Source organism: Alosa pseudoharengus, unplaced genomic scaffold (genome assembly GCF_046254945.1).
Source record: "Alosa pseudoharengus isolate Yale_2024_CS ecotype anadromous, Long Island Sound unplaced genomic scaffold, YU_APseudo_1.1 YU_APseudo_1.1_scf_23, whole genome shotgun sequence".
Taxonomy (NCBI): domain Eukaryota; kingdom Metazoa; phylum Chordata; class Actinopteri; order Clupeiformes; family Clupeidae; genus Alosa; species Alosa pseudoharengus.
In genome coordinates, this window is record NW_027468685.1 from 32,415,915 (window position 1) to 32,429,370 (window position 13,456).

At 38.9% G+C, this 13,456-nt stretch overlaps 1 protein-coding gene across 2 annotated transcripts in view; it reads right to left on the minus strand.

The window, feature by feature from the left end:
• Positions 1-934: 934 nt before the first annotated feature.
• Positions 935-13,456, minus strand: part of nup98 (nucleoporin 98 and 96 precursor) — a 124,989-nt gene continuing 112,467 nt past the window's right edge. For both annotated transcript variants that reach the window (XM_076302395.1, XM_076302394.1), the window contains 5 exons: positions 6,537-6,758; positions 4,866-5,107; positions 2,839-2,993; positions 2,064-2,175; positions 935-1,912 (listed from right to left, as the gene is read on the minus strand). In XM_076302395.1, the coding sequence (XP_076158510.1) occupies positions 1,710-1,912; positions 2,064-2,175; positions 2,839-2,993; positions 4,866-5,107; positions 6,537-6,758 (934 nt within the window). In that variant the 3' untranslated portion in view covers positions 935-1,709. The remainder of the gene's footprint in view (positions 1,913-2,063; positions 2,176-2,838; positions 2,994-4,865; positions 5,108-6,536; positions 6,759-13,456) is intronic.

Genomic DNA, 13,456 nt, shown 5'->3' on the forward strand with positions numbered 1-13,456 from the left:
TTAGCATAGTTAGCATGCTAACAGGCTAGTTAGCATAACTGCTAAAAATGATTAGCTAAGTTACATGGTTAACATAATTAACATGCTAACTTTGTTAGCATATTTAGCAAAACTGCTAGAAAATGTTAATTAAGTTAGCTAATTAGCATGGTTAGCATGTTAGCATTGCTAGCACTGCTATAAAACATTAGCTAAGTAACATGGTTAGCAGAATTAAAAATCTTAGCATAACTGCTAGCAAACATTAGAGCCGTTCCAACTTTCAGTTATCGTCAAATATCTACCTATACACAGCCATTAAACTATTTGAATATCAACATTCATTCAACTTCCAGTCTGTCAACAACTTTTAAACGACTTACCTTCAACTTTTAAACGGTCTACTTTTAAACTATCATTAAACTATCTATTAAACTAGCTGTCTATCAACAACTTTTAAACTAACTACTGTCTATCAACAACTTTTAAACTATCTACATTCAGCTTTTAAACAGTCTACTTTTAAACTATCAACTTTTATTAAGCTATGCAACCACCATGTCTATCCTAGCATCACCGTAGTAACCATCTCTGTATTATCTGTTTTAACTATACATGATATTTTACATCACAACTTTAGCATTTTCATGCACTGGAAATTCCTTGGAATTGCATTTCTAGTTATATTATTATATTATCTGTAGGCCTATTCATTATTGAATGCTTACCTGGAATTATGTTTTTCCCCCATCATCCTCTTTTTAAAGCAGGCCTACCTGCAGGCATGTAATTGGGCTACAGGAATAGCATGTTTGAACGGGCACTGCACTAGTTAAATAAATGCAGTCTATTTGGAGCCATAGTTAAGATGTCCGGCATGGCAGTGCCATGGCAACTAGGCCTATACTTAATATTGTTTTTAGCAAGTGGGCCCATTCCAAAAAGTCAAGGCAGATTTCAAGGAGGAAAATTATTTTATTCATGGTTTTAATATGAGGAAACAAAGTTAAACAATGATTCAGCTATTGTGGAGAATACCTTACAAAAATCTTTCCGGACAGACTAATTAAATGGTGGGGGTAGGTGGGTGGGTGGGGTGGGGGGGGTTGGGTGGAAGTTCCATGGGCGAAAATAAGGTGTGTTTATAGAAAAGTGTCAATTGGTGGATGGAACTGCTTCAGCTGTGCATTTTGGCTCTATTACACAACAGTGCTGCTGTAATACTTTATACCTTTAAAACTTTACAAAAATATAAACATTTGCCTATATGTTTCATCTTTTGGTACACAAAATTGATTAGATATACAAGAATTGGAACCCCGCTACAAGCCCTTACAAACACTGCACACTGCAACACCCTGAACTTCAGAGCATCATGACTCCTCCCATGACTACACAATGTGAAGGGAAAAAAAGGGTCACTGACAAAGCTCAAACATATTTGGCAGTTACAATCTACCAAACCTCTCACTTGAAGGGTAAAAACATTTCGCAGTCAATACTTGCACTTTTTTAAGACTGCAGAATACGTCTCCAGTCATCACCAAACAAAACTTCAATATGGACATAAAATAGTGATAATGGTACAGAATGGAATGTATAGTCAAAAGTAGTATCTTTTCAACAGTGTTCTCTGAAAAAGATCATAGCAGTGCTGCTTCTTCTGCAAACTACTAAAACCAAATCCTCCTGTTCCATATCCAGTGGATCCACCACTTCAGTCACTGACTTCACTGACTGAAAATGAGCTCACGTAGGTAAGACTGGGTAAGGCTGCGGAGCTCTTCTAGAGCATAATCTTCAGGCATAGGCAGCCGGCCAATGTGAGGCGCAAGGCAGCACAATGGGATGAGAGGGAGGTCTGATGTAGCATCTCCCTCTTGTTGCAAAGTCAGGACTGCACGGAGGATGTTGGCCAAACGTTTTGCCATTTCTGAGGAGATGACCAAAGTTTGTGAGATGCACCATACACACTTAAAGAGCCTGATAATGCTTATTGTTTTTCATCACCACAAATCTGACATAGTGCCATGCCCAGCACCAAGTTACATAGTTCAGTCACTAAAATGCCAACTGATCCTCACCTGACTGAGCAAGTCTATCCTTAGCTGAAATGCATGGGAGCAGCTCAATTCTGCTGCAAAGGGATGTCACCTCAGTGTAGAGTCTTTCCAGCTCATAGCCGGGACCATCCATCTGCACACACAATAATAAAGCATTTGTAATTAAAGGCCGCCTAAAGAGTTTTTTTACCCTTAACATTTTCAAAATCATTTCGATGGCACATAGAGTGAACAGCACTACTGCCGCTCTGAGCAGGTCTTATCGTTTGTAAAACAACCATAGGAAGTTTGGCGTTGGATTAGGAACACTGCCGCTGATTATTGTATATCAAGCACCTTGAGACCAAACATACTTGGCAATAAAACCTGATTCTGATTTATTCATTTCTAAAGATCTTAATGCTTTGGAAAATAGTGAAATTTGATTACAAGTTTATTTAATTATTATTTCATAAATTAGAAGATATAAAGTTGCCACTTCAATTTTAGAATATTTACACCAAGTCCGTACTCAAACATGTGTAAAGGTGCTCTTTACATTATCTATCTACGAGTGTGCATAGATTCTGTTGTTACCTAAGAACAAGAAAACATTGGTGAATGCCATCTTTGTGAAAACTGCGTAAGTGGGTTTCTTCATAAGAACAGTTGGTGAATGAGGCCCAACGTAATAAACATATAGAAGCCAGTAGTATGAAAGTCTATTGAGAGTTCAATGTTGCAACCTTTTTAAGTCAGAGGTTCTCTCCTGCAGATAAACATCATAATGAAACTATGAGTGACATTTTTCTTATACCTGCTGTATGGATTGCAGTGTTTGGATGACATGGATGTAGTCCAGAAACACTCTACCAGAAACATCCCAGTCCTGTATCTGTGCATGGCGCTCTGGCACAGCAAGTCCCTCTAGGATATGCAGTAGGTAGTCGTGGTTGTCATTTATGATGCAGTCTACAACACACAACAAAACAAAAAGACCGATCAGAATGCCTGTTGTGCGACAAAAGAAGCACTGTTTAAACTTTCAGTAATGCATGCATACAACATTTTTTGGAGATTGGACAGTAATTATTTAAATAATCTAACACCCCCTTTATGCAAAGATGTCAGATGGGGTAGTTTCCATGTACTAGGAAATATGACCACCACAATGAAAAGATTAAATATATGCACTATATGCTTTGTGATAATAGGAGCAGACAATTTAAGGAAAAAAGGATCTAAATTATCTTCTCCAGCAGCACTCCTACTGTCATGTAGTGTAATGCCTCACACACTTCATTTTGAGAGAAAGGTTGAAAAGTACAATGTACAGAATTGACAACTATCTGAGGAGTCCCTTTAAACTCTATGAAATAAATGCCCATCTTCAACAAAATGTCTATTGAAAGCAAGGGTAATCCTATTCTTTTCAGATATGAAACAGTCATCATATTTGATATGGGTGGGCATAGCATTAGTGGTTGTGTTTTTGTTTGAGTTTACCGCTTTCCAAAATTGTGCAGGGCTTGAGCTGGAGTTTGCTATGAAGTCTAAGTAATCATTAGATTGAGCTTTCCGCACAGATGATTAATTTATTTCTAAATGTTTTAAAAGCTAACCAGTGTGATGGGTTTCCAGTCTTCCTAGCTAGTGATCAGGCTCTGTTTCTTTCTTTAAATATAGCTGATAATTCAGGTAACCAGGAGTTACTCTTATAATATTGCATGTTTATCAATGACTGAAAGGAAAGTTTTTGTAAAGAAATCCAGTGCCATTTTTGCCATTTCAATATCTGTGATTTCAGAAGTATAATGTAAGTTGCTATGAAAAAGATCAGATAAAAAGTCTTGGTCACTAAAATGTTTTAGGTTTCTCTGTGATATTTGCTCATGTTAATCTTTGTATTTCTTATGCATTCAAAAGGGCAATGATCACAAATACCTAACTCAAAGACACAATTTTGTCAGCCCTATTGGAAAAGATGAGATCAATTAGGGTAGACCGAGAATGATCTTTTTTTGTGGGTTCTGTTATTAGCTGAGATAAATTAAGATCACTACTAACTACTATCCTTGCATCTCAATGATGACATTACATTTTGAGGGACTAGTTTCTCAGCAGTGGCGGAATTTTACTTGCTCCGGTTAGTAGTACCGCGCTTTAAAGTAAACAGAAGCGCACTCCAATCGGGACGCCTAGTAGTAGCCTAGCTTATAAGCCTACTACCAACAACAGGGAACAAAGTATAACTATTGCAATGTGATGCAAGGGTAGTTTTTATTTCTAACATATTTCTATCAACACAGACATTTACATTGATAGTCTGGCGTTATAATTTATTTGCCTCGGGTGTACTGTGGAGTGGGTAAGACTGTTTTTAGTGGCAGGCTAACACATACCGTAGACTTAACACCTGCGAACTCTGCAACTAGGACTGGATGAAACATGTTGAAAACGGTCTCCACTGATAAATCACACTTACTAACTTGGAAATAAGGTCTTATGTCCAAAATCCTGAACCACCCCTTTAATATGTAATTTAATTTTTGTTAGTTAAAGCAACACCAAAGAACTTTCCTCTGTCGCACGCACGCTATTTGTTTTATTTGGCAAACTTACATAGTGCGGTTATAGCCGATAGAGGGCCGCGAAGCGAATGCAGAATTGCCGTTCACCCTGTTACGAGTTGATGAACCACTGAAACGATTTTGGAAACATTATTTTAAGGTATAAAAAAAACTCTTTGGTGTTGCTTTAAGGTCTTAACATGTCTTAAAATGTCTGGAATTGTATGAAGTCTTAATCTAAATTGAGTCTGGTATCAGCTAAGCTATCAATTACCTGCTGCTAAGTGATGAATGACCAAGCGGTGGCATTGGCTCCAGCTCCTGGCATGATAGAGGTGCAATGCTTCTTGATGCTTGTCTGAATCATGGCGTGCACGGATGGCCTTAGCCTCATGAATCCAGTGAACAGGGATCTTCAGCCCCTTTGTCAGAAAAGACTCCTTTTCTGCAGAATCCTCAGTCTCCAGTAGTGAGCAGTAAGAGCACAACATCTCACGAACAGCTCGCTCACGCTGCCTGAAAGGACATCAGCAGCACACATGACAAGTGTTTAAATTATATCTAGAGTGCACATTTTATGACTGTCTCCAGTTGTCATGCGAGAGGTCAACTAAACAGAAGTCGGATTTCCACTGCATGGGATCTGCTCAACTTGCCTCTACTCGCTTATTTTGTTTTTTCAATAGCAAAAACTGGTACCTAGCACTATTTTTGGCATCACCACCATTGAGGTTTTGAGTGAGCTGAGGCGATAAGGCCAAAAGGTAAAAAGTATTGCAAGTTACTGATTGATCGCTATTCTCATTGCCATGTTTTGAACAAGCCCATTATTTTTAAAAATACCTCAGCCATACTGTGCTAGGACAAGCACTTAATGTTAACAATTTTCACAACAAGCCTGCGTTACGTTATTATTCACAACAGGTGCGTTCATTAATTACATTTGAAAATGGAATAACGTAATATGCATAATTACGGAATAACATAATTACTCTGAAATGGAAAACGTTCTGCAGTTAAAAGATAAGCATTCTATATCCTTATGAATTAACAAACTGTGTCAATGGCAATTTAAATCCATAAGAAACTACCACATACCAGAAATGGGCTCTTTGCACGAAAGGCTCTCAAGGCAGCCGCTTTGTTTCCGGTGGAGCGTTAACTGTGTTGTAATGGCATCTTCTGTTATATTCTGCTCCTAACATCTTCACTCAGACACTGAATATCTTGTTTGCCCAATAATAACAATTTTAACTCACATAAATCCTTCTTTATCGTAACATGCTGTTACTAGGTGCAACACCCAACCGGGTCCGTGTAGACACTAATTACATTAACAATAGCGGCAGGTTCATACACACCTGGCTCCACTGGAAACAAATGAGTAGTATGTGCAAAGAGCCCATTAGAAACAAAATCCCCTTGATTTCCCACGTTGCTGATATTGTTAAGATTGTTATTACTGTGTGTCCTGCGTTAATGATGCCATGGTAGTTTCCTTCTGCGTCGCTATGGCACCCAGCTACATTAAAGAGGGTGGTACTTTCCACCTGGTACCTAACCCGAGTAGAGTCGAGGCGAGTTCAGCAAGTACCGTTCAGTGGAAAAACGACTAAATAGGGGTTCCACTAAAGGTAAAAATGTACTTTTCCTTAAGAACTTTGGCACAGATAATCTTAAGACCAACAAAAGGTAATATTCAATTTTTCTTTTTCAAAACCATTTCCCTGTGACGGTCAATAAAGATGTGCTGGTGCTAACAGCAAAGCCATTGATATGACAGCACCAAATTTGCTATGCTGACTATTCAAACCCCACAAACCACCAAGAATAAAGCTTACCTCACTTCAAAAACATAAAACACAGGGAGGCCTTGATGCTCCAAAATTCTTCTTGCCAAACAACTTCAATACAATACAAAAGGCAAAGGCAAAAGTGCTCTTACATCGAGTTGGGTATATGCAACAACACAAAGATGGACAACTCCCAGTGGCCAGCACTCTCCAGTTGGGCAGCATAGCTTGAGTGGAGCCGGGCCTGGCACTCAGGTGAAAGATGGGTGTAGTTTAATGCTTGTAGGACATTCCACAAATGCCAGCAAAGTCGGTAGTCAAGGTGCTGGATTGTTACTGTGCTGGGATCCAATAGCTGCTGCAGGTTATGGTGTCTACAGACAAATGTATAGATCAAGTGGTCAACATTTTCAACAGTAATTTCAGGGACTAAACATTTCATGTTTTTAATTTGTACAGTACAGTCCAACAAAGTATGGATGATATTGTTATCATTTCACTTGATAAACAAGGGAGCCGTCAAGGAATCAGAGAAAAGATTGTTGCTCAACCCATCCCACCCAAACTTGAGATAAACAGACCAGTAAAAGGTTGGACATACCTTCTTATTCAAAGGTTTTTCTTTATTTTGACTTCTCATTACATTGTAAAACAAAGATCAAAATTATGAAATAATATGTATATGGAGTTAAGTAGTAACCATAAAAATGTAAAAGAAAAAAGTTTTAGCTTTAGTCAAAGTAACACATGTCCATATTTTTCCAGGCTTTTCCAGACTACTTCCATGCTTTCTTGAATTATTCTCTATTGAAATGTATAGTCTGGAATCGAACCATTCACCTCGCTTAATCCAAGGGGCGGGCAGAGAATTGTCTTTCAAACTGCCTAGGCATGCAATAGGCCAGCGCTACGACCATATCCGTATCCGGTCGGCAAAACGGCAAATACATCCTTCTTCGAAAGGAATGACTTAAGTGCATTGTGTTGCTCAACTTTCAAAGAAAAGCAAAGAAAAGTCCAACTCCTCCAAAGTTGACGCCAACGCCGATTCAAACAACCGCTCTTCGTTCGCCATAGCCACCTTCCTTGTTGTTCACCGTCGTTATCCTGTTAAGCCCGCCTTAAGACTGTAACAAAATAGAGCGCTGTGATTGGATGACGTCCACGGCGTCAGCCAATAGAAATCCCTATGGTTTGATACTAGACGTACAGGCTGAGCAAATTAATTTGCCGCCGCTAGGGTGCGTCTAGATTTCTAGGCTAATGCTTTCTGGCTTTGCCCTTATATTAAAATATTTTGGTAGGAAGTCATGAGATCCTTTACCTCAATATTCATTTATGTCCAAAGAGGAGAGAAGAGATCCGAGGCACTCTGATATATTAATAAAAGTTCTTTATTTTACTTTGGACCTGCCGACGCGTTTCGGTCGCTTCCGACCTTCTTCAGGGCTTAATTAACATTTGATGACACAGGTGCACTTAAAAAGGTAGAGCTCAGTCATGTGATATGATCACATGACTATCAACCTATAACAGTTACATACACTCATTTATGTCCTTTCAATGTATTGCTTTGTGACATGTCCAGACTAGACATGTGTAAGCCAGCCAGTCAATCATTCATCCTTATTAATTACTCTAATTATTGCAAAAAACTAGGGCTGTCAAACGATAAAGTTTTTTAATCTGATTAATCACTGAATTTCTATAGTTAAGCGCGATTAATCACATATTTTATCACATGATTAAAATGATATTATTTTACATATAAACATTCCAAAAGTCTATATTAACAATGTAAAGCCATTTTTACCAGTGTATCTTGACTGGGAATCAAATGAAAGCAAAGAAAGTTACTTGATGAACTTAACTTTAAGACATGGATGTGCAGCGGGCCTGAGGCAACACATTGTATTCATCAAAAATATAGCAGATATAAACTGAAATAAATGCTATAGCAGAAGTGCATGTACAAAATAAAGGGCATAACAAACATAGAGACTTTTCATAGAGAAATATGCAAAAGTGCATGTGCAAAATATAGCGTAGGGCTACAGAACATTTTAAAGAAGTGCTAACAGAAATGGCCTAGTCCAGTTCTCAAACTGGGGGGCGCGATCCCCTGGGGGGGCCCGAACATCGCAAGGGGGGTGTGACAGCTCACTCATAAAATTAAATAATATTTCTGTGGGGCGCACATGGACCTCGCAGTAGCAAAATGTAAGGGGCATGATCAGTCTATATTTTTTCGAACAATAACAGACGGCACTCTTCAGCTTGGGCAAAAACTAAAATGTATCATTTGAATTCTCAAAGACTGCGCTGTCAAAAACTAAAACAGACATCCACAGACCGGACATTTAGGTTATTGGATTTGCATCATAGGCTGCAGATAGTTTCATTTGCAGATGCATTCTTTGCAGTTAATAGCAGCCTCTTCACATTCCTCCTTATTTCAGATTTAAAATGTGCAAGAGTGCAGTAGGCTACAACAGTCAGGCTTAGGGATGTCCGATATTGGCTTTTTTGCCGATATCCGATATGCCGATATTGTCCAACTCTCAAATTTCGATTCCGATATCAGCCGATACCGATGTCGATATATGGGTTATTTTTCCTCAAAACTAATTTAGGTAACATCACATATATCTCCTGTTGTGGAATTAACACAACATGCTTAATGTTATTGTGATGCCCCACTGGATGCATTCTTGAATGCAACAAGGCTTTCCAAATGTTAACATTGTCTGTGCAAAATAAGAAAAATACTTGCAACATAGCAGAATGTAAAGCCAACTAAAATAACAGGCATAGTGTATGACAGGCTACCCTTTTTCTGTGTTAAATGAGCCTGCATTTGTAGGATGCTTCATGAACTGTTTCTTTAACTAAAACTCAATCACCTTAATTGAATGAATGCACAAATATGAGTCAATTACAATGTGGCAAGCAACTATACTGCACAATTTTGAAAACATTTGTTTGAGCTACAAAAAATACTTCAGGCTTGAGGTGAAGTACAAATCTAAGCAGCCTTTGTCCCTAGCCCATTACTTGGGCTAATGCAATCATTGAAATTATAAACTGGGCTCAATCAGCACTGCTCTACATGAGCAACCACAAAGAGATGCAACATTAAGGTAGTGTGCAATAAGAACAAGGAAGGCACAAAGTTACAGTCCAGACCTTCCAGAGTAGTAAACAAAGTCCTCCTTTAGTATTAGTCCAATGAACGGGGCTAAAAGACTGACTGGCCTTCATAACGGGCCATACCCACAATCAGGCTTGGAATTTCACCATTTTAGGGGCAAGGCCACTTGGCCTTCAGTTGGGCATATTTGGTGGGGGGCACAAAGGCCACATGTCAGGGCACCAAGGCCAAAGTTAACTATAGTAGGCTATAAAAATTATCAAAGTTGTATTCACTGCAGTAGACCTGCATCACTGTATGAAACATTACAAAAACATAAAACATGACATATTACATATAACTGTAAATCATCTGATCATCTAATATTTTCAGATATCTAGGCTATATTTAACATTTATTTTATATTTGGCCTGTTATGAAATCATGTATTGAACAATTTAAGCACAGCTCAGCTTTAAGAAACTCAGATGCATGCTTAGCATTTTGTGATCATTAAGGCTACTTTCACAAACTCTGCTGTCAGCTGTCCTCTGATTTACCGATATCTAGGCGACATTTGTAATATTTGTTTTGTATTTGGCCCGTTATGAAATAATGTGGAACAATTTAAACACAGTGTAAAACTTAAATCCCAAATTTGGAGACATCCATGTATGTTGAAATTTACTGCAAATTCAAAACGGGATTAGTCTAGAACGGCTAACTGTACAGGGGACTGATTTACACCTTTCTGTTCGGTAAGGTCTGCTGTTTATTCTGATATATGGTTTGTCATATGTTAAACGAAGGGTTCTGAAGTATTCCACCAAGATGAATGGGTAGGGAGATGGACGCAAAACCTTCAGTAGAATTTATGATTAAATTGAATGATATTATTTACTTTTCTCGCGAACCGTTCACCACAGCAATTAGCGGCTAACATCGTTTAAAAGCTGAGAAAAAGCTCTTTCATGTGATACTTGTGATGTTTGTGTGATGAGTAGGCTACTTCGCGAGTAGTTCAACTGAGAAGAATGGGTTAATTTGGACGCACTTTCTTGCGCTGTCACTTTCTCCACTGCGTAATTTGGCCATAGGCTAAATATATATCGCTATTAGTAGGACGCAAAACAGAATATTTAAAGAAGGGGGCACCAAGGCCACCGTGGCCTGTAAACCTCTGATTTTCAAAGGGGCGTCACGGCCAACGCAAGGGGCTACGACGGCCATGGCCAATTCCAAACCACAGACATAATGTTGAAACAGAGCGAGCAAGTTTGTTACTGCAGCCATCCACACTTGTTTGTATGCCTCAAGACGCAGCTTGATGAGGTCATCATCTGTGCGCCGGTAAACGCTTCAGGAGCGCATAGGCACTATTTGGGTGTAACGCAAGGATTATTTTATCGGTTTTAAGACCAAAAAAATCCGATAACGATATTAACAGATATTACATTTTTATGCTAATATCGGGCCGATAATATCGGTGGGCCAATATTATCGGACATCTTTAGTCAGGCTACAATTTAAACAGACATTTTTATCACTATTTTCCTCTTGTTTCTGTCTCACAAACTCCACTACAGTAAAGGCGCATTATCGTTCGTTCTGTCTTCTTCGCCTATCGCGCAAAAGCCTCATTTCACATTTCGTACATAGCCACAACACCAATAGCTTACATAGCCTTGGCACAGACACAAGGGCGCCTGCAGGAATAAATGTTCCCCCCTCCCCGCAATGAAATGTTGAAAGGGTTGCAGTATTAATATTGTCCGTTTCCCAATTGCAAATAAGTGCATTGGTCAGCTAATAATGTAGCCTACAAAGTAGCCTACTTTATTTACTCCTAACTACAGACTATATTAATTTGGATAACTTTATACATACAGCCCTAAAAGGCGTTGTATATCGCCTTGAAGTCTTGAGTTAGTAAATAAGCAAGTTGGTGCGTGTGTGGGTGGTCATTGTCTCCTGCGCAAACAAAATGTGTGCGTTCCAAGTAGCCTAGTGCATAATTCTGCATCATTAAGTTGTACAAATGCATACGTTTCTTTTACAGAAAAATATAAATAGCCTACTGTCATGCAGTTTATGGGCTACATAGTTGGGAAGTTCTGGTAGGCCAACTTGGAATGAATATACACACGGGAAATTCTTTCTCTACTCGTAGCTGAGTAGCCTGATGGCATGCACAATGCGTACGGCCATACACCTGAAGTTGCCATAGAAAAGCACAAGTCTAACTCCAGAAGAAAATGCAGATTTCACTTTCCCAAAAAGAAACCTCCACTAATACAGTATGACGACTTGAGTTATTTCCACTACTTAGCTATGTTTACATCGGAATTGACATCCTCGGTGATCCATTTGTCTGCAGCGCAAGATAATTACAGGAACAGCTTAGTGATAACGGGTTGAAGCACTGCAAAAGCCTGTGCTGCACCGAAATAAGTTTTATTGCGCATCCGAGAATTTGGGGATAATATGTGAATATTGAGAACCCCTGGCCTAGTCCATTAATTATGTTCAGTTCACGTGTGCACAGTGCATCAAAGGGTCAGAATAGTAGGAGCTAGGGGTGTGAATCTCTCATGTAAAAGACGATATGATTCACATCTAGATAGAGTTATATCTGATTGTTTTCAAGGAGCTGTAGCCTATTGTTGAGGTAAGACAATACCGAAATAAAATAAAACAGTGCTTAAGACACTGTTGGCCTTTTCTCATAGCCTAGGCTACAAGAATAAAATAGGCCTACATATCAATGAACTCTCTGGGCTTATTTTGTTCCAACGGTAGACCTAATATGCAAAAACCAGAAACTCAGTGCCACAAGTCTGAGTGAATATGAACAAAATAATAATAATTTGTTCTCGTTTTAGCAGCAAGGGCCAAATTATTCTTTAACATTAAGGAAATCCCTTCATCAAACGTAAGGCTACTCTACAGACTTCAGACTATCGTTTTCACGCTGGATTTTGAAAAACAAGAGTAAAAACTGTCAAATGACAGAGTGTGAGTCGTCTTGTGCTTAAGTTGCAGTAGATGTATGGGTAATGAGGTCCTTTGACAACTTACTGGGCAATGAATGTAGCCCAAAACGAACTGCATTACCCACAAATCCGTGCCATGTGTAGTTTCAAAACCGGAAGTGGGATGAACGCGCTGCTTGCAACATAAATGAGAGTCTGAGCGAGCAGAAAAGGTTGTGAACCGATTCGTAACAAGTAAATCGATATAACGACCGGTTCATTTCAGTTTTATTCCGATACGGGGCTTCACGTATCGATGTAGCCGTATCTTACACGTTAAAAACGGATACCGATACGTATCGGTTAATCTTTACACCCCTAGTAGCAGCCAAAGAGGATTGTTGATAACAGAACAAGTGACTGTAAAATAAAACCAATAATTTTGTGCCACTCGATTAATGAGAATAAAAAAAAATAAAGCGTTATGCTTGGTCCTTAATGGCATCACAATTAACACGTTGACGCTGACCGCCCTACTAAACACGTGTATTCGAATATATTGGAATATCTATATTATTTGCGCATTATGTCAGTGACGCGCATCATGTCATCTGTTAACGCGCATCATGTCATCGGTTTCTCTTAACTTTTTGGAAACTTTTGAATTAACTGAAAGAAGATAAATATTTTTTGTTAGTTTTGGAAGTTTATTTTTACGTAGCCTACAATGGCCAGTTCCGACAAAGCCGAAATTACTCTTTTTGAAACAATGAGTGAGCAGGCCGCGCATTTGTATGGTTATATTGCTTGACTGGGGATCCCAAGCAGCTTTTAGCCATAAGGCTACTTTGAGAACATTTCCTAATTCACCCGACACTGATAATCAAAATGTTGAAACTATTTTGCTAGTTGTAAACAAACGGGCTACTTGGTGAGGCTTGGCCTCACAGATGCGCTCGTGCCTTAAATG